The sequence below is a fragment of the Metschnikowia bicuspidata genome (genome assembly GCF_001664035.1).
Source record: "Metschnikowia bicuspidata var. bicuspidata NRRL YB-4993 chromosome Unknown METBIscaffold_1, whole genome shotgun sequence".
NCBI lineage: Eukaryota > Fungi > Ascomycota > Pichiomycetes > Serinales > Metschnikowiaceae > Metschnikowia > Metschnikowia bicuspidata.
The window spans coordinates 3,845,719-3,869,225 of record NW_017387731.1 but is presented as its reverse complement, the minus strand read 5'-3'; the positions used below and the strand labels follow the sequence as shown (position 1 = coordinate 3,869,225).

At 52.0% G+C, this 23,507-nt stretch overlaps 10 protein-coding genes across 10 annotated transcripts; 6 read left to right on the top strand and 4 right to left on the bottom strand.

Annotated features, from left to right (window-relative positions):
- Nucleotides 1-1,287: 1,287 nt before the first annotated feature.
- METBIDRAFT_10204 (uncharacterized protein) lies at nt 1,288-1,731 on the top strand (the record flags this gene model as incomplete). Its single annotated transcript, XM_018853708.1, has 1 exon — nt 1,288-1,731. One exon carries the CDS (start codon nt 1,288-1,290, stop codon nt 1,729-1,731), a length of 444 nt encoding a protein of 147 aa, XP_018714492.1.
- Nucleotides 1,732-2,654: 923 nt separating this feature from the next.
- Nucleotides 2,655-3,038, bottom strand: METBIDRAFT_37652 (uncharacterized protein; the record flags this gene model as incomplete). Its single annotated transcript, XM_018856903.1, has 1 exon — nt 2,655-3,038. One exon carries the CDS (start codon nt 3,036-3,038, stop codon nt 2,655-2,657), a length of 384 nt encoding a protein of 127 aa, XP_018714491.1.
- Nucleotides 3,039-4,155: 1,117 nt separating this feature from the next.
- METBIDRAFT_38386 (DNA-directed RNA polymerase II core subunit) lies at nt 4,156-5,085 on the top strand (the record flags this gene model as incomplete). Its single annotated transcript, XM_018856997.1, has 1 exon — nt 4,156-5,085. One exon carries the CDS (start codon nt 4,156-4,158, stop codon nt 5,083-5,085), a length of 930 nt encoding a protein of 309 aa, XP_018714490.1.
- A 260-nt stretch (nt 5,086-5,345) lies between these two features.
- On the bottom strand, nt 5,346-6,167 carry METBIDRAFT_34285 (1-(5-phosphoribosyl)-5- ((5-phosphoribosylamino)methylideneamino)imidazole-4-carboxamide isomerase; the record flags this gene model as incomplete). The annotated part of the gene is made up of 1 exon (XM_018856461.1): nt 5,346-6,167. One exon carries the CDS (start codon nt 6,165-6,167, stop codon nt 5,346-5,348), a length of 822 nt encoding a protein of 273 aa, XP_018714489.1.
- Nucleotides 6,168-6,746: 579 nt separating this feature from the next.
- METBIDRAFT_35940 (uncharacterized protein) lies at nt 6,747-7,727 on the top strand (the record flags this gene model as incomplete). The annotated part of the gene is made up of 1 exon (XM_018856673.1): nt 6,747-7,727. One exon carries the CDS (start codon nt 6,747-6,749, stop codon nt 7,725-7,727), a length of 981 nt encoding a protein of 326 aa, XP_018714488.1.
- Nucleotides 7,728-7,914: 187 nt separating this feature from the next.
- METBIDRAFT_116074 (uncharacterized protein) lies at nt 7,915-9,025 on the bottom strand. Its single transcript, XM_018854032.1, has one exon. It carries the CDS (start codon nt 8,713-8,715, stop codon nt 8,101-8,103), a length of 615 nt encoding a protein of 204 aa, XP_018714487.1. The 5' UTR covers nt 8,716-9,025; the 3' UTR covers nt 7,915-8,100.
- Nucleotides 9,026-12,934: 3,909 nt separating this feature from the next.
- BRN1 (condensin subunit) lies at nt 12,935-15,232 on the top strand (the record flags this gene model as incomplete). The annotated part of the gene is made up of 1 exon (XM_018853707.1): nt 12,935-15,232. One exon carries the CDS (start codon nt 12,935-12,937, stop codon nt 15,230-15,232), a length of 2,298 nt encoding a protein of 765 aa, XP_018714486.1.
- A 1,044-nt stretch (nt 15,233-16,276) lies between these two features.
- On the top strand, nt 16,277-18,166 carry YME1 (i-AAA protease; the record flags this gene model as incomplete). The annotated part of the gene is made up of 1 exon (XM_018858606.1): nt 16,277-18,166. The coding sequence occupies one exon, from the start codon at nt 16,277-16,279 to the stop codon at nt 18,164-18,166; it is 1,890 nt and encodes a 629-aa protein (XP_018714485.1).
- A 367-nt stretch (nt 18,167-18,533) lies between these two features.
- Nucleotides 18,534-20,447, bottom strand: METBIDRAFT_19831 (Nrd1 complex RNA-binding subunit; the record flags this gene model as incomplete). The annotated part of the gene is made up of 1 exon (XM_018854898.1): nt 18,534-20,447. A coding segment is annotated over one exon (1,914 nt), but the record flags the coding sequence as incomplete, so codon positions are not given.
- Nucleotides 20,448-21,024: 577 nt separating this feature from the next.
- On the top strand, nt 21,025-22,174 carry METBIDRAFT_30360 (mitochondrial 54S ribosomal protein mL46). The gene has a single exon (XM_018855624.1). The coding sequence runs from the start codon at nt 21,035-21,037 to the stop codon at nt 21,830-21,832; it is 798 nt and encodes a 265-aa protein (XP_018714483.1). The 5' UTR covers nt 21,025-21,034; the 3' UTR covers nt 21,833-22,174.
- Nucleotides 22,175-23,507: the final 1,333 nt, after the last annotated feature.

Sequence of the window (23,507 nt, the reverse complement as noted above, 5' to 3'; positions counted from 1 at the left end):
AAGGTATTCAAGTGCTCAGGATGACCATTCTGTTCAAAATTTCGCCCACCCTTGCGCTTCAAATTTTGACGTAGAGGACCAAATCAGCTCTCTCAGATCGCGACAGTGTAAAGACGGTTCTCGAGCCTCTTTGATATTCTTCATGACACGGCTTCAAAAATCTCGACGTTTTTTCCCTAAATGTTGAAGCTAAGTTACACTCCCCATTGTATTCTTTTCGAATTTGTACACCGATCCTCAAAGACTCCAGTGATATGAGTCAGAATCGAAGGTAGAGTTCTTTCGAATGTTCCACATGATTTGCTGCAGTATACAATCATTGTAGGACCCGAAAAGGAAACTTTTGACTTTTAGATGATACTTCCGCAATCTGTAACGTTGCTCCTGAAAATTCTACCCCATGCTGACAAATTAAGCTTTTCCTGCTTGATTTAGCCTTGTAAAAACAGAACAGGCCGCAACTTCTCAAACCTTCCTAAGTGGGCCACATTATAGAACGTGCAAGGCATCAAAGGGGGCTTGGAATGTGTAGAAAATTACTCGAAGAACATTTTTTGATTTTGAGTCTCGAAGAATGCCCCTAATGAGGCCTCTTGTTTGCGTTAGATGCAAGAAAGTTAAAAATAACTGTTGTTTTTGAGCGCACTAACTTCCATGGGTCACGGAGAGATCACAGAAGTTCGACCACATGCGATTTTTATTGTCTCTGCTCCTGTTGCATTTTTTTGCTACTTGTCTCATTGACGAGCAAGACAGATGTTTTGCCGCCAATCAAAGATTAACATGCGCTTACTTAGCAAGTGAGTCGCTTGGAGATCTTGGCTAGTCCCTAAACTTTTTCCTTCAATCGATTTAATTTATTTTTCTTGATTCTCGCTGTACATAGCCTCTGTACAGTTACAATTTATATTGATAAAATCTATACTGAGTATGGTATAAGGAACGAATCGTCTAATTTGTTAGTCGCCCATATGCAAAAAAAGACTGACGCACAGAAGTCACCGAGACGTGCGCAACAATAGAATCTCAGATCACCGCGTCAGCATCAATCACGGTCATCAACATCTTGATTGCCCCTTTCTGTATTCATCCTTGTGACGGTAACACGTGTCTGATAAAAATAAAACAACAATGTTCCATCAATCTTAATGTATCACCACGCGATCATAACCAGAACATATGCTGATTTCTTTTGAAATAGAGGACTAATACCTATAAAAGAGAAGTATATTTCCTCAGTAGTTGAGATTAAAATTAAGTAACTAAACAGCAAACACTCGAAATAAAATGAAGCTTCTCGCCACATTGCCTCTTCTCTCCTTGGTCCTCGCCTTACCAGGCCCAAGCTTGCCCCTCAGCGGATTTTTATCGATTAAAAAGTCAGGAGATCCGGCACAGGTTGGTACTGGGTATATTTCAATTAATGATGATAAAGTCGTCAAGAGCGACACATCTTACAAGTTTGATTCAGAGAAAGGACTCGTATTTTTGTATCGTCTTGGAAGAGGTCCTAATAAACTCTTCATGGGGCTCGACGAACAGAAGAAGCTCGCTTTGACTGAGCAGGAACCTGTTGTCCATATCATCACCAAAGATGCACACGAGCATGTTTTGAGTGTGGGCGGCAACTTCAAGTTCGAGCTCTGCGACGACGGCCTGATCGGCCAAAATAGTGGTTGCACCTTTCGTGAGGACATCGAGATTAAATGGACCCCTTATTTGAGTCGCTAAATATTGTTGGGCCTTTTTATGTAAAGATTTACAACTAATCAATTTGTTCCAAATATCGCTAAAATGTAATTGTATGATAGAACATCCTCCGTGAACTTTGCAAAACATTAGAGCTCTGTATTTTGCTACGAGAAAAAAGTTCAGATACCTATACTATCTGAGACTTTAAACCAAGAATCAAGCAGAAAGTCTTTCACTTTTCGCGAGATTGACAACTTTGGCAGCTTCAAAAAGATATATGCAATATCCAGCCTCCCTACGTTTGCAGCATGAATGCCCTTCCAGCACTAGATCATGAATCTGCATGAAATACAACCATTGCTCCAGTAGCGTGCTTGGAATCGTCAAGCATGCCGGAGTGATTCAAAGACTCACTCAGGGTGAGTCAAGTCGAGTGCTGGTTAACCTCATTAAATGTTAGATTAGTTATGAAAGCTCCGTAGAAAATGCAACCAATTTACAGCATCGAGCAAATACTTGACATGGTCAGTAGGAGGGTCAGTCGAGAAATCAACCACCGAAAACAACGGTGCTTCTTCAACATGACCGAGAGCTTTTAATCAGCAGAGCCGGGGAGCCATAGAAAGCTGGCGCAAGTTCTCAAACGCATAGCGACACCAGTACCTGCTTACGCCAGCGAGTAGGTAGAACCTCATTCAGAATCGAGAGCAAAGTTCACACGGATGTTTCAGATCTTCCAAAAGGAACATCTCTATTGTTCTGGATCTACGGTCACCGCTATGCAAACACTAGTACAGACGCGTTGAGCGGCATAAGATACCCAAACTTCTTCGGAGTTTTTGAGTAGACCATTCACGCTTGGGGTACGATGCGAGAGTTTCCAGTGCATTTTCCACGTCAGTGCACTGGATGTATGATCGTGGTTTCAGCCAGAGTCTAGCCGAATCTAATCAAAGTATGACTCACAAAGCCCATCTTCTCGGAGGCCGTCCCAACATGGTGGCCAACCAGGTCCCCACATGGCGGCCCTGGGCGGCTACGAGGCGCAACGCCGGGCGAAAAAGCATCAAAGTGAGTGCCCACAGAAACCCTTCCAAAAGCGGCCGAAGCATAATGTCTTTGATCACTGCATACACCACAATGCCTGGGGTGATCACGCCGACAGGATTCAAATGTCCAGGTTCGTTTGAATTGTTGCTTTGATCGTTGGAGAGGGCCAATTCGGAGTCTGCTAAGGGCCCACTTTGCTTGCCAACTGAGGCGTCTGCATATCGCTGGAGTGACCGGAGAAAAGAGTTTTCAAACAGCAAATCCGGAACCACGATTTTTTTGTCGAAGGTGTTCATATTAAGTTTCGGTCGGACTTGATATGGCAAGTAGGGCGCCAGACGTGATTTCGATAAGTGATGTGCGGAGGCCGTTGACATGTAATTTCTGGCGCGCGGTTTTAAAATGAGGGCAAAGTAGTCGCCCTTAGCTATCATCACTCGAAGGTCTCCTGTAGTGTTTTTTGCCCGTATGTATGAAGACCCTAGCATATAGTTTGTGATTCTCTTGTGTCTTCTTTCTTTCTTTCTTTCTTTCTTTCTCTCTTTCTTTCTTTCTTTCTCCCTTTCTTTCTCTCTTTCTTTCTCTCTTTCTTTCTTTCTTTCTCCCTTTCTTTCTTTCTTTCTCCCTTTCTTTCTTTCTCTCTTTTTTTTTTCTGGCTCTTTCTGGTATGCGAGAAGCTTGGCCTTTGTAATATAATTTATCAATTGACGCTTTTCCGTAAAAAAAGCGGCATGGTTTGAACACCATTTCATTATCTCCAAAATGTACCACTGTGGATTCCCGGATAAGCACTTTGGTCACAATGGGCCCCAGGATACGAATTTAGTTTATTTTGTGGCCACAATGACAAACGCCTCCCATTCCCCAGAAATCATGTTGCACGCTCAAATTGGGCAGTAAATAACAACAGTCCAAAGGGCTGCAAAATAAAACGCGACAGAGCCCGGTCTAAACTTTGCGAACTTTCATATAAATAGCGAGTCCCCGTGCCGCAGCCAAAAGCCAAATTTCCCCACACATGTAGAACAAAATTTGCCCACGTGATGGGTTCTTGAATTCTGCCTTTCTTCTATTTAAGGGTGTTCGCCCCAAGCCGGGAATCTACCGCTAGGCATCAGACTTTTGTCCTGCCCATGGAAATGATGCATGCAGCAAAAACATAACATTTGAAGTATTCATATGATAATTACTGGCTAGCCCTAGCTAGAACCTCAAACTCTCGGAAGCGCTTTTGCTCAGGTCCAAAACTCCGAGTGCTGCAAATTCAGCCCACCGCTAGCCGCCGCCTTTGGCCCGCCTGCCCTGTGGCAAGACCCGTGCACCACGATGCTCGCGAGTGGAAAACGAGCACTGCCATGGGTGGACCAGACCGCTAACACGTAACACTCTCGTAAAACACACTTTACGCCCAGAATGGAGATCGACGCTTCCGAGGCCGGGCCCAGGGTCACCATAAGACAAACAGAGCGCGACCGCGTGGATTTCATCTTGCGAGGCGTGGACCTCTCGCTAGCCAACTCGCTCCGCAGAACGATGCTCGCCGAGGTGCCCACGATCGCTATAGACTTGGTCGAGATCGACGTCAACACCTCCGTGCTTGCGGACGAGTTGCTTTCGCACCGGTTGGGATTGGTGCCGTTGTGCAGCGAGGGCATCGAGAACTTGCTGTACTCGCGTGACTGCACGTGTGACCAGTACTGTCCGAACTGCTCCGTGAAACTAGAGCTCACGGCCAAGTGTGACTCCGACAGCACGATGAACGTCTACGCGTCGGACTTGGCCAAGTTCCACAACGGGTCCAGGCTTGGCGACCCTGTTGCGCGGGACGCGCAGCAGCGCGGCCCCTTGCTTTGCAAATTGCGCAAGCACCAGGAGCTCCGTCTCACGTGTATTGCCAAGAAGGGCATTGCCAAGGAGCATGCGAAGTGGTCGCCTTGCTCTGCGATCGGCTTTGAGTACGACCCCTGGAACAAGTTGAAACACACCGACTACTGGCACGAGGTGGACGCGGAGGCGGAGTGGCCCAGGTCGGCCAACTGCGAGTGGGAGGAGGCGCCTGACCCAGAGGCGCCCTTTGATTACAGCGCCAAGCCAGGAAACTTCTACATGGACGTGGAGACCGTGGGCAACTTGCCGCCCAACGAGGTAGTGGTGCGCGGAATAGAGACTTTGCAGTTGAAGCTCGCAGGCATTGCGGTGGAGCTCAACAAGGACTCCGTCGAGGCCAACAGCACTGCAGCAGGCGGCTTCACAACGTACGGCCGCTCTCCGGGGGGCGCGGACGGCGACTCGCCTGCGAACGGGTACGCTTACGGCGAAGGTTTCGGGAACTCTGCGTGGTGAGATGTAATATTAACTGTACGATAGACCAAGAAAAAAACACACGCACGCACCCCCATGGTTTGTGGACCGTAGAGCAAGCCTTTGCTCCAAGGTTTGCGAGTCACTGGAGAAGAAAGCTTGTCGGCATTTCTTTGCAGAGCCGTGGCGTGGTGTCGTCCATTCGGACCAGGAAGGGGCCCGGTCCTGGGTGTCTGGCCTTGGCGCCGCAGGTCTGTCGGCAACACCGGAAGAGCACACCTGTTGTTCTGTGTGCACACGTGTTACGTTCTGCCCCAGCGCACCACGTCCTCGAACTTGACCAAGTCGCCGCCAAAGATATCGAGCGCACTGCCAAAAGTCAAGTCCACCTTGCCGGCGCTGAGCCTGTCCACCAAGGCCAAGTCTGACACCAGCTTGGCGCCGCCCGCATACACGATTTTGCCGGCGAACCCCGGGGGACACCACCTGCCCAAGCTGGCCACGAGGTCCTCGTCAATGCCCTTGCAAAGACCCTCCACGTCGGCCGCATGGATGAGGAACTCGTCACAATAGTCGGCCACGGCCGCCAAGAAGTCCGGCCCGAGCTCGCTGTCCGTGAGCGTCTGCCACTTGTTGATGGAAACGACCCATTTTTTTTGCTGGGCACCCGCGACTTCTCGACAGCTCAAGTCTACAATCAAGCGTGTTTTGCCGACACGCTCCGAAAGCCGCGCGAGCTTTTGCCAGTCGAGCACAGTCTGGCCCGCGGCAGTTTTGGAAAAGAGCCAGCTGGTCACAATCACGTGGGACGCGTGGTACGTGTCGAGCCACGTGAGCGCATTGTCGTCGGTGATGCCGCCCCCGACTTGCAAATGGCCGGGCCACGTGGCACAGGCGAGCCGTGCCGCCTCGTCGTTGGCCGGGTTGGAGCCGAGCTTGATCACGTGGCAGCCTTCCACGCCACGCGCCTGGTAGAGCCGGGCGTAGTGCGAAGAGGGCTTGGTGGAGACGAAGTTTTCTTTGGTGTCGGCCGAATGGTGCGTGTCGTCGGCCGTGAGCGAGCCGCCGACGATCTGCTTGACCTGGCCCGCGTGGATGTCGATGCAGCCTCTGAACCTCGTCATGCTGTGTGATTGTGATTGTGAGTGTGTTGGGTGTTGTGTGTTTTGGGTGGTTTGTGTGTTTTAAAAGTTTTGGGTGTTCTGGATAATGGGCCAAAACCTGCGCGGGCTTTTTAGGGCCTGTTTCGCGAACGAAATGTCGGCCTGGGTCCGCGGCCTGCCCCGAACAACAGGTCCACTTTGGCGCACACAGGCCCCGTGTTTTCCAGCGCCAGGCATCAGTTGCGTTTTTTTTTCTGGCTGCCTAAACATATCCGGTGCTCGAAAATGTCCTGTGAAAACATGGGACTGCCACAGCCGCCCGAAAGGCAGACGCCGTGGCCCCTGTGTTCTGCCCTGGACAGCTGCTCGGCGCCGCACTGGGCACCTGGCCCTAGAGCGCGGGCGCGCGTGGCCCCAAAAAACAGAGACGGGCGCATCGGCCCGCGCTCATCGGGCGCATCGGCTCATCGGGGCCTGGCAATCTGCAACAAAGCTTTGGATTCTGCTTGGAAAGACGCCCCAAAACAAGAGACAAACAACAAAACAAAACAACAAAACAAAGCAAACAACACGCAACAAACAGCCAGCCCAAATCCCAAGATGTCCGACGATTACGCCCGAGCATTGGAAATCCAGCGGCGCAATTTCGAGGCCCAGTTCGGCTCGCTCGAGTCGATGGGCTTCCTGGATAAAACGGTGCAGCCTGAGGACAGCAGCAGCGAGAGCGAACATTCGGCAAGTGGAAGCGGCGGCTCCAGCAGCGGCGACGAGGACAAGTTTGGCGGCTTCGACAGCGCATCTGAGGAAGACTCCAGCGACCTGCCCGGGCCCACATCCCAGCGCGGCAAGCTCTCGGTGACGCCCAAAATCGGCAGCGTTGCCAAGCCCAAGGTGGTGCTGCTCACGGAGCAGTTCACGCCGCTGGCACCGCCCAAAAAAGACCGCAGGTTGGCCCGCTCGGGCCGCGTGCCCACCATCCGCGAGCAGGAGGAGAAACAAAGGCAGTTGAGCAAGCTCACGAAGAAGCAGCAGCAGCAGGCGGCCAAGGAGGACCTGGAGAATTTGGAAAACGACCTCAAGCTCCAGCGTCTCTTGAGCGAGTCCCATATTTTGGCGCACAACGTGGAGCATTCGGGGGCCGACTTGACGCTCCAGACCATCGACTATGAGGCGCCCGTGGGAAACGCCAGACGCCGGATCTTGGATCAGCGGATCCGCGAGGCTGCGGCCGTCAACTCTGCCACGCGAGGCCTCCCCAAGAAATTGGAGAAGATGCCCATGGGCATGCGCAAAGGCATGATCCGGGCCCGCGATAACCGAGTGGCTGACTACGAGCGAGAGGCCAAGGAGGCGGGCATCATTTTGTCGCGTGTCAAGAAGGGCGAGGTGCGGAACTTGGACCAGGGCCGGGGCGCCACCTTGGTCAGTGACCGGCTCGGCGTGGGCAAAAAGGAGGGCAGGCGCATCCGAGACCGGGGGCTCCGCATCAACAGTGTGGGCAAGTCCACCCGGAACGGGCTCCGGATCTCGCAGCTGGAGATCGACCGGGTCAACAACATGGGTAACCGGCGGAGAAAGTGAGCGGTCGCAGGCGAGTATTCAGCTCAGCGGAGTGTTGGCGGGACGTGGCTCCGGCCTGCTCTTCGATGGTGCTGTCAAGTACGTACCGAGAGGGGGCCTTGGAAAAATGCTCGTGTTGGAAAGAGTGGAGTGTGGAAGACGTCGCTTTTGGCCGCGCGTGTTTTCCGGTGGTTGCAAAAGTGGTTGCAAAATCCGTTGGCTGCAGCTGTGAAGGGCCTAGGGTTGTGTGGTGGAGGCCCTAGATCTTTATGGGGGCACACGCCGCCATTCATGAGCAGGCCAGGACCGGGAAGATGGAATGAGAGTTTATGTGAAGGCACCGGCAGTGGAAATTCGTATCTGGAGGTGCTAACCGGGTGGTCGCGATGAACCTTTAATTGCCCAGCTTGGCGCAGGGTTTCTGTTCAAATGTCAGGTCCGAGAGGCACGAGGAACAAGCGAGCAGATGTATGCCAGGGCTTGGCCTTCGACGGTTCGGGAAGAGCCAGCACCCAAGCGCACGGGGAACGCACCAGCTGTCTACAACACAGGCAGCACGTGCCATAAGTGGCAGAAACAACGCAACACGATAACTACGACTTTCTGAGAAATACAAGTCTTTTCGTGAAGTGGAGTGGTGGAATTGTTTTGAGCCGACGAGTGATACGCAGTCAATAGAATGCGACAATATCCGACCATGTCCCCATCCGACCATGTCCCCATCCGACCATGTTCCTACCCGTAGCCACCCACTCGTACAGCTAACAAGTGCATATAAAAGGAAGGCCTGCTTTGCCGGAGGGTGCCCAGTCACGCCAATCTGAAGCAGCCGGCCACTGCACCAGGATCCAATTATTAGTTGGCCCTGTTGAGCACTGTGCCGGGGATGCAACCCGTGATTTTCGCCAGGCACTTTTGTTTGGCTTTCGCCGTCGTGTTTTTGCCGGGCGTCCGCCAGAGACATCTGGGCTGCGGCAGTTGGAGTATGATGGATGAATTCTGGAAACATGTCTTCATGGTTCGGAATCTCTTCGATACTTCTATCTCAGCCAATACTTCGCTTGAAGGATGTTTGGTCTCAAGTGGGGGAAAACTACATAAAGCCTGAGAAATGAGTGGTTACTCATTTTGCATGAACTTGATCATAGGTGCTTTGTTCACACAACTCGTGTTCTGCTGTCTGATGCTCAGTCCAACGGAAAATTTCTGATTTTTAAAGAGTCTCTATATCATGGCTCCCAGACGGTTGGGGAGAATCTTCCTAAGGAAAAGGTGTCTTATTCTGGTGGCTTGTTAGTAAACAATAGTTACCTGGAAAATATCACAGAACTCGAAGATGCTCCAAAAAGATTACACACTCTTTCGAAAGGTGAAAGCCACAGTAAACTTTTTAATTCGCAAGATATGACATCTTACAATCAGGATCTGTAGACGCTTCTATCCATGGGATTCATGTTCTCATCTGATGTTTGAATCAAGTGCTATATCCCGGAGTCAACAAAGAAGACGGTAAAGTCACTCCGCTGGTTCCGAAACCTCCTCAAATAGCCACTGATGCAATTGACCGAACTAAACTTCAGGACGAACTCTTGGCTTACTGATGCTTAATTGCGATTCAATCGGTCTTTCTACTGCTTTCTGCGTATGGAGCCGAGCTTGAAGGCAGGTAACTTGTGATAGAAGAAACTTCCACGTTTTCTTAAAGGACGAGCTGAAAGAAATTTCAAGCCCTCTATCATAGATTCGGGTATATACTTGGCAAGCCGTTCAACCTTCAAAGTGGGTGACGCTCCCAATGGAATCAAACATTTTAAAAGTCTGATTTTTCTTTCAAAGAAAAGCTACCAACTTTCAACCTTCATCACTATAAATTTGATGTTCCAAAGTATGATGATCTTGTATCTCATCTGGGGAGGGGCGGGGTTGAAGACACGCGTGAATCACATGGTTTTTTTGTTGATAGTGACTTGGTTCTTTTCATAAATGGCGTGACCCCGACAACAGCCACTGGTGAGATCACTCATTCAACAGATAGTGATGATGGTTTGGGCATTGATGTCGATAAATTGATGAATTTAGAATAGTTTAAAACTCTCGCTTTATTAAATGATTATGAGAGTACGGAGGGTATCTCTACTAAAAGAAAACACTGCATGTTTTAACTTGTCTCTGGTCATTATTACTTAGATTCTCGTCTTCATTCGCTGAATTATGTTGCACATTTTGCTTCGATGGACAAACTAATCGATTTGATCTTGTTTGGCTCCAAGTACTTAGATGAGAGCCACTGATCTCACCGAGTACAGGTTTGTCTATATGTTGAATTATGGCTCTGTAACAGGAAAGAGCTACTTGAGAAACTTTTTCAGGGATTCATTTATACTGGAATACTGTCATATCCCTCATGAAAAGACTGTTCATGCAAAGCAGGGAACTAGGAACCCAGTCTCTTTGGTCGTTTTCCAATTGAAATTCAGATAATAGTGTTGACTTTAAGTGAGGTAAACTATAAGCTTTTTCTTAAGATACATGCAAACACACTCAATGTTCTTTTCTTTCCACTAAGCCATCTTTTCGAGTGCTTCTAGAATGGTTTGCACACCAAACCCATCATGATATAGATTCTTGAATTGTGCAGTAACGAGATCGCACAATGTAAAACTCGAACAAGATTGATGATACATTGAATTAAATTTACGAGAATCTTGACGGAATTAACAAGAGACTAGACAGCAATATTACCAAAAAGACTTACATGCCACTGAAAATAATAGAAGGGCCATTCTATGACGGGCGGGTGTTCTGCAGGTACGTATCCACTGATCTATCCAGGACAGAAACCCGGAAGATAAGGGGGTGATACCGTCGAAGCCAAGATGAGCAATCTGTTCCGTGGTTTTGCAATTTGGGCCGAGGGACTGCAACACGTGGACAAACACCATATATATGGGCATATGAGCCGATGGGAAGATGGGCATATCAGTGCCAGATGCTTTCCCGATATCTGCTGCCATCGTCAAGATAGGAAAATAAGCGGATGCAAATGGCGGCAAAATACGTGAGGCAGAGCCGCTCGCCCCTTTTTGGCAGTGGCCTACCGGAGTTGAAAGCACTCCAGATTTTATCCCAAGCACCATAGAAGCATCATTAGAAGCACGTTAGAAGCTCACCAGAAGCCCGCCAAAAGCACCGGTTATATAAGCTTCAGAAATATAGTATTTGATTCAATTTTCAATTTTTTGGTACTAAATGAAGATCTTTCATTTAAAGTTAATTAATAAAATAATTTTATAAGTAAAGAAGGAAATTTTGAAGGAACCATAGAGACTAATATGAATGAACACTAAGAGCACAGCTAGATTGTTAATATACATCCAAAGGTCCCATTTACTACTAGTTGAGATTAAATGATGTAACAAAATTAAAACACGAGCAGCTATAGGAGCTAAGTACATATATGATGGGAATATTTAATTATAATTGAGTGTAATACTTCCGAACTATATATATGTGAAGTCATTTTAATTCCAGTAAATTCATCAGAGGCATCATCAGAAGCACCATCAGAAGCTGTCACGTGATAACCTGGAGACTTGTATAGTCTGGATAGTTAGGATAGTTTGGTATCTGAGAATACCCAGGGTTTTGAGGATAGGCCAAGTTTGGGAAATATCACGGGGCCTGGACGAAGCTTGAATGTTGTGTATACCCAGAGATAGGATTGTGCGAGCATCCTGGATTTTGGCCCGTACATTGTTGTCCCTGAAACTGGGACATGAACGCGCCCTGAAGTAAACACATATTCCGACTTATTGCCTATGATCACAGTCAAGGATTTTCATGCCAAGTCGTACTGATATCCGCAGCCGGGCTCCAAAGCTAACAGTCTCTAGTTAATAGAACAATGTAAATGAGGGAAGTGGGCAAGATAGATCCATAATTCTCGCCCCCAGAGAAGAAGTCATGCTCTTTCTTGGGATACTGGAAGTTTATACAAAATAGAGACACTACAGGCGTTGTTTCAAAAGATCACAAAATATACTGCGTTGTTGAAAGAAGCACCATCAGAAGCCCACCAGAAGCACCGTTAATAAAAACCCGAAAAATATAAAATTTGAGTAACATAATTTTTGATATTTTTATAGTAAATAAAGATCTTTGTTCTAGGTTTGATGCTTCAATTCACCTAAATTAATTTCAGAAACGAAGGAAAACAATTCTCCATCAAAGGTAAGAAAACTGCACCACCAGAAGCCCACCAGAAGCACCGGTTATATAAGCCTCAGGAATCTAATAATTGAGGAATTTGATTTTTGATTCTTTTATAGTGAATGGAGATCTTCGATCATAGTCTAATGCTTCAATTCACCTGAATCTATTTCATAAACAAAGGAAGAGATTTCTAAATCAAAGGTAAGAAAGAAAGCACCATAGAAGCACCACCAGAAACACACCCACCAGAAGCACCGTTATGCGAGCCTCAGAAATATATTATTTGATTCAATTTTCAATGTTTTTGTAATAAATAAAGATCTTTCGTCTATAACCAATCACCAAAAACAATTTAATAAGTAAATGAAGAAATTTTGAGGTTGGAGGAACCTTCGCGATTAATGTAAACAAACACTTGAAGCAGAGATAAATTGTTGATGCAAAGCCACATTCAAAGGAACATTTTTCAGCATAAGAATTACTAGTTGGGATTAAATGATGTAACAAAATCAATGCACGAGCAAGTAAGGAGCTAAACACATATTTAATGTAAACATTATATACAACTAAGTGTAATACTCGTGTACTACAGATTTGCTAAGTCATTCTAATTCCAGTATATACATCAGAAGCACCACCAGAAGCACCACCAGAAGCACATCCAGAAGCACATCCAGAAGCACCACCAGAAGCTGTCACGTGACATGTCAAGCTCGTCAGAGAAGACGGCCTGCTCCTTTCGGCCACTGGACGTTTATATAGAGACACCTCTGGCATTGTTATAAAACTCCACCGATCATATCCTCTCGCAGGAACAAGCACCGGCCCGTCTGCGCGCGCCTGCCTGCAGGCCGGCCCCGGCCCTACTCCAACTAGCATCATCTAAACACCAGGCACAGGGCCAAAAAAAAAATACACCGCCACGCCTACACCCAGTCTTTACCTCCAGGTCCCCTTTTCCCCCATTTTCCCGCCCGGACGCCCGCCGCCAAAACCGCACCCGCCGCTGCGCCGCCATGTCCGTTCTCCCGAAAAAAAGAACCGCCAACAAGCAGGCCGGCCGCGGCAGTTCCGCCATTATCCACGACCTCTCCAGCAAGGCCCGGGGCGCGTCCGACCGGGCGGTTTCCGGCCCCCGCAGAAAGCCGCTGGGCGCCCGGCACGCCAGCAGGGGCGACATGTTTGTGGCCGGCGACGACGCGGGCGCCAACCTGTCGTTTGCCGAGGACGCCATCCATTTCCACGAAAACAGGTCCACGATCATGCTGAACTTCGAGGAGTGGATCAAGCTCTCCACGGACAACAAGATCACGCTGAAAAACTCGTGGCACTTTGCGCTCATCGACTACTTCCACGACCTCAACGTGATCAAGGACGGCGACAACATCAACTTCCAGCGGGCCCTGGCCACGTTGGACGGCTGTGTGAAGATCTACCTGAGCCGCGTGGAGTCCGCGGCCTCCGAGACCGGCAAGTTGTTGAGCGGGCTCGCGGCCAAGCGCGGCCACGCGGACCGCGGCCCTGAGCTGCTGGACGACGACGCCGAATCTGCCGCCGGGGACGCCGTTCTTGCGGGGGGCAAGAAGGAGCGCCGGCTCAACCGCGTGGTGGCGCTGACGCTCGTGCCGTTCGACGCGGTGCGCGTGCGCAAGTTGGACCAGGAGTTGGCCATCGACCCGCTTTTCAAGAAGGCGCTAGCGGAGTTTGACGAGGGCGGCGCCAAGTCGTTGTTGCTCAACACGCTCCACATCGACGCCCTGGGGCGCGTTGTTTTCGATGCCACCAGCAGCCTGCGGGCGGCCGGCGCTGGCCCGGGGAAGCCACCTTTCGAGAATGGGCCTGTTTCTGGAAATGGGCCCGTTACTGGAAATGAGCTAGCTTCTGGAAATGAGCTAGTTTCTGGCAATGAGCCCGTTCCTGAAAATAAGCCCGTTTCTGGCCAGCCCGCCCCCGCGGCCGTGGACCTCGCGCCCCTCAAGCAGCTCGTGTACGCCGGCGCCGCCGACCTCGCCGCGTACGAAATCTCGCCCTCCATGCGCCAGTTGAAGGCCGTCTTGCGCGACGTCTCCCAGGCCCGCGCCATCCTCACGGACGTCAACCGCAAGTTCGTGGGCGACGACGACGAACACGCCGACAATGCCCAGCCATCCCAGCCCGACCAGCCATCCCAGCCCGACCAGCCATTCCAGCCCGACCAGCCCGACGCGGGCTTGGAGCTCGACTTGGGCTGGGACTTCGACGAGCCGCGCCTGCCCGCCGCGGCCGCCGCGGATTACGAGCACGATCTCCAGGCGCTGCTGCTGCCCATGGCCCTCGGCTCGCGCCACGCGCCGCCGCCGCTCGCCAAGGAGCAGGTGCTAGACCTGGACTTGATGGCGTACTTTGACGAGCGCATGAAAACCAACTGGCGCGGCCCCGAGCACTGGCGCGTGACGGCGCTCAAGCGGGCCAAGAACATCGGCGCCGGCACGGGATTGCAGGCCGCCGTGCCCGCGGTGCCGGCCGGCCCCCGCAAGCCCAAGAAGGAGCAGGTGCTCATCGACTTCTTTGCCGACGACGACGACGACGCCGTGGAGGACATGTTCCGCCGGGCCCGCGGTGCCGCGGCCTCCAGCCGGCGGCCCGAGCACCGGCGGCCCGCCCACCGCCACCTCTTGCCCGAGGACATCCAGTTCAACTCGCAGCGGTTGGTGACGCTTTTCTTGAAGCCGCACAAGAGCATCGTGGCGCCCGCGGCCGCGGCCGGCTCTCCGCGAGGGGCCAGCCGCGATACGTACACGGACGAGCAGTACTTTGCGGGCGTGTACGAGGAGCGCGAGAAGGGCCTCGCGGAGGACGAGCGCCAGGAGAAGCTCGCGCTCTCGTTCCACCAGGCGGAAATGGACGACTGCGACAATGACGACTACGGTGCCATCGACTTCAACGACGTGCTCGAGCCGGGCGCGCCCGGCGCGGTCAAGGACGAGCCCAGCAGCCAGCTCGTGAGCCGCAAGGCGCGGCCCGAGTACGTCAACTACCTGCGCGTGGCCAAGCGCGTGGACATCAAGTTGTTGAAGGACAATCTATGGGCGTCCATCAAGCGCGAGCCTGCCGACGCGAGCCTGCCGGCGCCCGAGCCGCCGTGCCTGGCGGACGGCAACCAGAAGACCTTCCGCGACGTCGTGGACGTGATTGGCTCCATGTACCGGCCCGAGGAGAAGAAGGATTTGTCGACGAGCTTCTGCTTCATCTGCCTCTTGCACTTGGCCAACGAGCACGGGCTCGCGTTGCTGGCCACGGAGCAGCACGACAACATGGTCATCTCGGGCTTCTAGGTGGTGCTTTCGAGGGGGTTCGGGGCAGTTTCCGGTTCCGGCGGTGATTGCCTGCGGCTCGTGGTGAGCAATCACGGTGCGTGGTGATAATCTTCGGTTTCCGCTGACTATCGTCGTTTTCTGGCGGTAGTCTCGTGGTGATTATCTCCATTTCCGGTCGTGGTTTACTTCGGTTCACGGTGCTTAACTAACACCGGTTCCGGGTGATTACCTACGGTTCTTGGTGGTTCTCTCCATTTCTGGTGATTATCTCCATTTGTGGTGATTATCTCCATTTCCGGTAGTGAATGCTTTTGGTTTCTGGTAATCTCCATTTCTGGTGACTTACTTCGATTACCTTCGGTTCCTTGTGATTTACGTCGGTTCCTGGCGATTATCCCCATTTCTGGTGATTAACTTCGGTTCCTGGCGATTATCCTCATTCCTGGTGATTTACTTCGGTTCCTGGCAATTATCCCCGTTTCTGGTGATTAACTTCGGTTCCTGGCAATCATCCCCGTTTCTGGTGATTAACTTCGGTTCCTGGCGATTATCCCCATTTCTGGTGACTTACTTCGATTACCTTCGGTCCCTGGTGATTACCTACTGTCCCTGGTGATTATCTCCATTTCCAATGGTGATTACCTGCGGCTCCTGATAACTACCTCCATTTCGCTGGTGATCATCAACGCCTCCTGATGATCGTCCCTACCAATTACCGATGACTATACGGCTCCTGGTGGATCTCCGGCTTCAAGCATGCTCGACATTTTGCACCCAAGCTGTGCGCGCGGCCCGCCACGCCCGCCACGCCCGCCCGTCACCTGCGCGCGCTTGGGCCGCGCACGCCCTTCCATGTTCTTCTTGCATGCGGTGACGCCTTCCTCGTCTCCTCGCCCACTACAAAAAATCATGCTTGGAGTCGCCAGACACCCCCTCCGCCAGCTCGCGCGTCTGGCCTTGGCGCCGGTCTTGACCAGGCGCTTCCCCCACACCGCGGGCGCGTTTTCCCGGCCCAAATCCCCCGGCCCATCCCGCCGCTACGTCTCCACCTCCACCGTGTCCATGCTTTCCTCCATGGAGCAGGCCGCCAACAGCGACTTGGCCAACGCAGACATCCAGGAGGAGTTCTACAAAAACTTGCTCGCCACAAACTACCCGCACATCGTCGTGCAGCGCTTCGAGACCCCAGGCATCTCGTCCAACCCGGCTTGCACCCAGCTCTACATCGAGGCCTTGAACAAGACCGGCAAGAAAACCAAGGCAGACCTGGTGGCACGTGACTTGGCTGCCGGCAGGGCCTCTGTGGCCGCCGGCTCGCCGCAGGCGTTTTCCGGCCTCGCCGCGGGCGTCGGCTCCCGCTCCGATCCTGTCCACGTGGTGGTCAGCGAGAGCGGGCTCACCGTGGTGTCGAAATGGCTCAAGTGGTTGATTCCGCTCGCCCTTCTTACCTACGGCGCGTCGAACGCGTTCAACTACTTGGTGGAAAACGGCACCATCTTCCGCAACTCCGAGGTCGCCGACAAGTCGGTCGACGTGTCGCAGTCCACCGTCAGATTCGAAGACGTGCAAGGGTGCGATGAGGCCAGGGCCGAGTTGGAGGAAATCGTCGATTTCTTGAAAGACCCCTCCAAGTTCACCGGCTTGGGCGGCAAGTTGCCCAAGGGTGTCTTGTTGACCGGACCCCCCGGAACCGGTAAGACCTTGTTGGCCCGGGCCACCGCCGGCGAGGCCGGCGTGCCGTTTTTCTTCATGTCTGGGTCCGAGTTCGACGAGCTCTACGTTGGTGTTGGTGCCAAGAGGATCCGCGAGTTGTTCTCGCAGGCCAGAGAAAAGTCTCCCGCCATCATCTTCATCGATGAGTTGGATGCGATTGGAGGCAAGAGAAACCCAAAGGACCAGGCATACGCCAAGCAGACTTTGAACCAGCTTTTGGTGGAGCTAGACGGCTTTTCCCAGTCCGAAGGTATCATCATCATCGGTGCCACCAATTTCCCCGAGTCCTTGGACAAGGCCTTGACCAGACCTGGCAGATTTGACAAGGAGGTGATTGTAGAGTTGCCCGACGTTCGCGGCCGTGTCGACATCCTCAAGCACCACATGCGCAACGTCGAGACCGCAGAGAACATCGACCCCACTGTCATTGCTCGGGGCACGCCCGGCTTGTCTGGAGCGGAATTGATGAACTTGGTCAACCAAGCGGCTGTCCACGCTTCGCAGCTCTCTGCGCCAGCCGTAGACATGACGCATTTTGAGTGGGCTAAGGACAAGATCTTGATGGGTGCTGCCAAGGAGAAGATGGTCATCACCGAAGAAGCAAGAAAAAACACCGCTTACCACGAGGCCGGGCATGCCATAATGGCCATGTACTCGCCAGCCGCCACGCCATTATACAAGGCCACGATCTTGCCAAGAGGCAGGGCCTTAGGTGTCACCTTCCAGTTGCCCGAAATGGACAAGGTGGACATGACCAAAAAGGAATGCTTCTCTAGGCTTGATGTTTGTATGGGCGGCAAGATTGCGGAAGAGATGATTCACGGCCCTGAAAACGTGACCAGCGGCTGTTCCTCCGATTTGGCCAGCGCCACCGGGATGGCCAGAGCCATGGTCGCCTCCTACGGAATGAGTGACGTCATCGGCCCGGTACGGTTAAGCGATGACTGGGAATCCTGGTCTCCAAAGATCCGTGACATGGCTGACAACGAAGTCAGAAATTTCCTCATTGAGTCGGAGCAAAGGACGAGGAGAATGCTCAAGGACAGGTCGACAGAGTTGAAACGGCTCGCGGAGGGCTTGCTAGAATACGAGACTTTGACCAGAGATGAGATGGAGAAACTCGTCAAAGGGGAGAAGATCAGCAAGGCAAAAACCGTGAGTAATACTGTCATCAAGTCGACTGGCAGTGGGAGATTGGAAGTCATTGGTGAGCACACTCCCATCACGGCCGAGGCTTGATCGTCGCTAAACAGAAAGATATATGTGTATGTAAATAAATTAAGAAACTACTTAAGATACCGCCTGATGGTTCAGAATAATATTATTAAAGGATGAAAGATGATCGTCACTTGCCACAGCCGTTTTGTAGTGTCCTACCTGTCCAAGATTGATACTAAGTCTAGTGTTGACCGTTTTGGAAAAAGTTGGACAATTGTGCGCCCAAGTTCGCGTTATTTGGAGCGCCGTAATTGGGAGCGCCGTAATTTTGTTGGGGAGGGAAACCCTGCTGAGGCATCTGTTGACCCATTGGCGGGGACATCTGTGGAGGCATCTGTTGAGGCATCTGAGGCATCTGCGGAGGCATCTGCGGCATCTGGGGCATGTGAGGCATGTGTGGCATGTGTGGCATCTGGGGCATCTGCAGCATTTGCGGAGGCATCTGTGGGGGGTAGCCGCCTTGGCCTCCCTGGTTATTGAACAACCCGCTCAATGGGTTTGCACCTTGCGCATAACCCTTGAAGTCTTGTGGGCCGCCACTAATATGGGCCTTGGCATACTGGTCATCAGACTCACCTGGTCTGTTGGACTTTGGCCCGTTTCTGGTGGAGTTGGTGGGCATCTTCTTGGACATGGCCTTGGACGAAATGCCCGTGCCAATCTCAATGTCGGGCTCGTCGATCACTATGCCACTTTCAAGAGGGGCGCCGCCGGTACCGCCCCATTGTGCAGAGACAACCCATTGTCTGTCGGCATCAGTCAACCGTTGAATAGGGATGATGGAGATGCCGTGCTGGTAGTTGCAACAGTCTCTTGGCCCGAAGCCTACACCCCAACGGGTTCTCAAGGGCAAGGAGCCGTCCTTGTTGAAGGACTGGATGACCTGCTCGGCCTCCTTCCTGGAGTACACCTTCACAAACGCGTGTTTGCGCTCGCTGTTCAAGATGATCGATTGGACCACCGCATGGGGCCTCAAGTGCGAGGCAAGTTCGCGCTCGTCCATGCCGCGTGGCACACCGCCCACAAACAATGTTCTGGACAACACCTTGAACGAGCCCTGGGGCAACGAGTTGTCGAAGCCCATGTTGCGTGGACGGAAGTTTGGGTTTCCTGGCACGTTCATCTCACCCTCGGGCCCCATGTTCTGGGGTCCAGAGTTGCGTTGCTGGGATCTTTGCTGGTTTTCATATCCGCTGCCGTTGTTCTCGTGGCCGTTGTTATTGTTGTTGCTATCGTATCTGTTCAAGCGGCCTTGGGGCGATCTGGACCTGTTTCTTCTCGAGTACCCACCGAGATCGTCGCGGCCGCGCCGGTCATTCTGGTAGTTCTGGTATCCGTTCGGAGGGCCCTGCTGCTGCAGCATCTGGCCCACGGGCGGCATTCCCTGGGTTGGGGGAACGGGGGGCATCTGGGCAGGGCCCTGGCCAGGCGCCTGCCCGCCGTTGCCCTGCATCTGCTGCAACATGTTGAAAATAAACTCCTTGTTTCCTTGCTGCGGCTGGGTCTGCGAGATGGGCGGAGACTGCACCTGCGGGTGGGCCACGGGAGGAGTGCCGTTTCCTGCCAAAGCCGACAACTGGGAGAGGATGTTGGTGGTGTTGTTGGCCGGCGCGGCGGCCGAGTTTTGCATCACCGGCGTGCCGCTTTGGGGCGGGGTGGGGGTCTCGGCCTTCTTGGCCAAAGACGCGAGCGCCAGCAATATGCTTCCTGAATCCTGAGCCGCACCCACGTTGGTGGGAGGGGCGGGAAGCGTGCTTGGAAGGCCGCTGGGGGCCGAGGGCCCCGATGTGGATGGCGCGTGGAGCTGAGATTTCTTTCCCGGGGGCGAGCCCTGGGGCGTGAGCGAATCAAAGTGCTTTCTTCTGATGGAGGCAATCGTGTCGGGGCTGAAGGTCAGCGCCCGCTCCCAGATATCCACGAGCTTGCTGATCTTGGACACGGTGGCGGACACAATGACCAAGCTCATGGTGTCGTCGATAAGGGGCTCGACCAACTGGCCGATCCTGTAGACGCCGGCGGCATAGGAGCCCTCGGGGGCGTCGGCGTTGACCTCCTCGCCTCTCTTCTTGGCCTCGTCCATATAAACTCTTACGATGGAGTCCACCACGTATAACGCGCCCAACTTGTGCGAGGAAGGAATGGCTTTACAGCTGGAGTACAATACAGTGATGAGCTGGGACTCGTCGGCCACGTTCTTCACTGCCATGTCGGTCAATTTCTTGATGCGGGTGCCAGACACCCCGGGCGCCCTCAAGGTGGGCAACTCCTTCAAAATGCTATCGAATACTTGGACCTCGGACATGTCAAGGTGGTCTCGGTGCTGCGTGTGTGTGTGTGTCCACGGATCGTGAAGTGTCAGCAGAAGTTTTTTTTAAAGTTTACTGCAACTTGTGTGGGGTCCTCCTGCTACTTGAAGAGACCGCTATTCAAATTTCGTCAGAAAAGGTTCTAAAGTGACAGGCTCTTAGCTTCACCAATTACAGTACTTTACTATACAACCGCGTCGATACAAGTGTCTTTTGGGTTGAGTGAACTGAAAGGGGTTTCGGGGGAGCCGGCGGGGGTAACTAGAAGCAGAGGTGGTCCAGGGGATGGTGCCGGGAGAAGAAAAGCGGCGGGCAGGGGTGGTTTCGGCAACAAGGCTGAAATTCGCGGGCGCTAAATCTGGTACGGCCCTCTGTCCTATTTTTCTTGCTCTATTTTGTGCTGGGGCTGGAGGGGCGAGCCGGCGCGCTTATATAGTGCGGTGGTGCGCGCACGCCCCCGCGGCGCCGCGGGCACCCCGGGACCAGGATTACGCGCGGGCGTGCCTGCAGTTACGCCGGCAGCGGCGTGGGAAAAATTTCACGGGCCACGGTGCAAAACGGCATCTCCGGGCCCAGCTAAGCAATGTGGAAACAAGCATTCATCCGGTGGAACTCCACCGCGGCCGCCGTGGCGCCCGTGCAGATCCGCCTGACGCTTTTGTTGCTGAGAATCCCCGTGGTTTCCGCCGATTTGCCCGTGTTCCAGCAGCAGTACTACAAGTACCAGAACGAGCTCTGGAAAAGATTGATGTGGACCTTTCCCAAGTGGTTCTACTTCCGGGAGGGCACGTTGGCCGAGCAGAAGTACCGCGAGTTGAACAAGGACCCCGTTTTCAACAATCCGAACCTCGAGTTCACGGGGGGCCGTCCCGAAATCAGGCACCAAAGAGACCGCCGATTCAAGCAGGACGTGTTGTTGCCCAAGACCTACAAGGAGGGCGAGGAGACGACACAGGCGGACGCCATGTCGCGCAAAATCGTGCCCAATCTGCGCACCACGGACGCGGACCGCCACAACGACGAGTCGTCGTTGGAGAGGAGGTTGGCCCGCACGTTGTACTTGGTGGTGAGCGCCGACAAGGGCCAGACCTGGGGTTTCCCCACGTTTGCCAGCGACGGGCAGGCGCTACATACGACGGCCGAGGCGGGGCTCTATGCGCTTGGCGGCACGCAGATCAACTACTTCAACGTGTCGCCCAAGCCGTGTCACGTGCTTTCGGCCGGCGACAGCAGGGCGTTTTTCATCAAGCTGCACATCTTGTCGGGCGTCTTCCAGCCGGCGCCGAACACCGTGCACAAGTGGTTGGCCAAGGACGAGCTCGCGGCGCACTTGGACGAGCTGTATTACAACGACGTGTGCCATTTGCTCAGCGAGGTCTAGAGCCCGGGCTTATCCGGCGGACGGTGTGGCGTCCGCACCACAGCATTTAATTGAGCATGCGCTTGTACATAGAGAATAGAAGCCGCTGAACGTATTGGGCTGGAGGTGGTGCCCGCTGCTGTGGAGTGCGGGGCAAGCAGGGCCACCCCGGTGTTTTGCACGGGCAGGGGGACTCTTTTTCTTGTGCTTCCTATTGTTGTTCCTCTCCTCATTGCACTTTGGTTTTGTGCTGCCGGGGCTGCTCTGGCGTTCCGGGGTAGACTAGTCCTCTCACATCTCTCATGATTAGAGTTAGTGAAATAGACTAAGACATAGGGCATATAGTATTATATTGAAATATAGGATATATCTTATTATAAAATCATATAAATATCATAAATGGGAGATTTATAACCGGGGAATTTTGTTTTCACGTCGGGGTGTCTGGGTGTCTTAGTCTGTTAGTCTCTGAGCCTTTAAGTCTCTTTGTTTTTTAGTGACTTAATATCTTGGTCTCTTAGTCTGTTAATCTCCGTCTCTTAGTGTCTTAGTCTGTTAGTCTCTGAGTTTCTTGGTATTTCAGTCCCTTAGTCTCTTATTCTGTTAGTCTCAGTCTCTTAATCTCTTAATCTCTTAATCTCGTAGTCTCTTATTTTGTTAGTCTCAGTCTCGTAGTGTCTTAGTGTCTTGGTGTCTTAGTGTCTTGGTGTCTTAGTGTCTTAGTTTCTCGATCTGTTATTCTGCTAGTCTGTCAGTCTGTCGATCTGTTAATCCCCTAGTCTTTGAGTCTCTAGCTTTCCTACTCTGCTACTCTTTGAAACTTTTTCGACTTGAAGATGTTTTATTACCTGTTAAAGCCATTAGAACATTCTACTCTCCTACTCTCCTATTCTGTCTCATTCTCATTCTCTGATTTTCTGTTTCTGATTTTCGGTTGCTGATTCTCTATTCCTGTTTCTGCCTCTCTGTTTCTGCCTCTCTGTTTCTGCCTCTCTGTTTCTGCCTCTCTGTTTCTGATTCTCTGATTCTGATTATCTATTTCTGATTCAAAGGGCATATTTATATTATATATTATTACCATTTTCGTTGTTATGTATAACTGTACCCTATTTTACCTATCGTAATAAATGTCAACTAGATCCTTAAAGTTAAAAATACATTAAAAGATTAAGAAAAGCTAGTGCTTCTCATTGTAGAGAAAACCCAACTGAATTACTATGTTTAGTATAACTAACCATATTTATCTGTTTCTGATTCTCTATTCCTGATTCTGGCTCTCTGTGTCTGTTGATCTGTTTTCGTCTCCCCGTATCTCTCTCTGTTCCTACTCTCTTGCTTGGTAGCCCTCATCTCTTCTCTTAATATTCGCCAGTCTAGTTCCCTGTGTTTTCTCCAGTGTGCTCAACATTATTCCCATTCCAATTCAATTGTCTCTCATCCCTGCGAAATGTATGTTGCTCTTCTTCTGGTCTTGCTCTCTACTGCGTTTCTCTAGATAACCCTCCCATCTGTAATTTTCCACTACATATCCTCACGCTTTATGCTCGATATCTCTCAGATCTCTTCTCTTATCCAACTCTGCCTTGGTTCCGCCTTGCTCTATTACTGCTGTCTGGACACTTCACGACGCGTCACTCACACAGCTGCTCTTACTTTTTTGTTATGCGGCCCATCCTAGTATCGTTCAATCGCTATA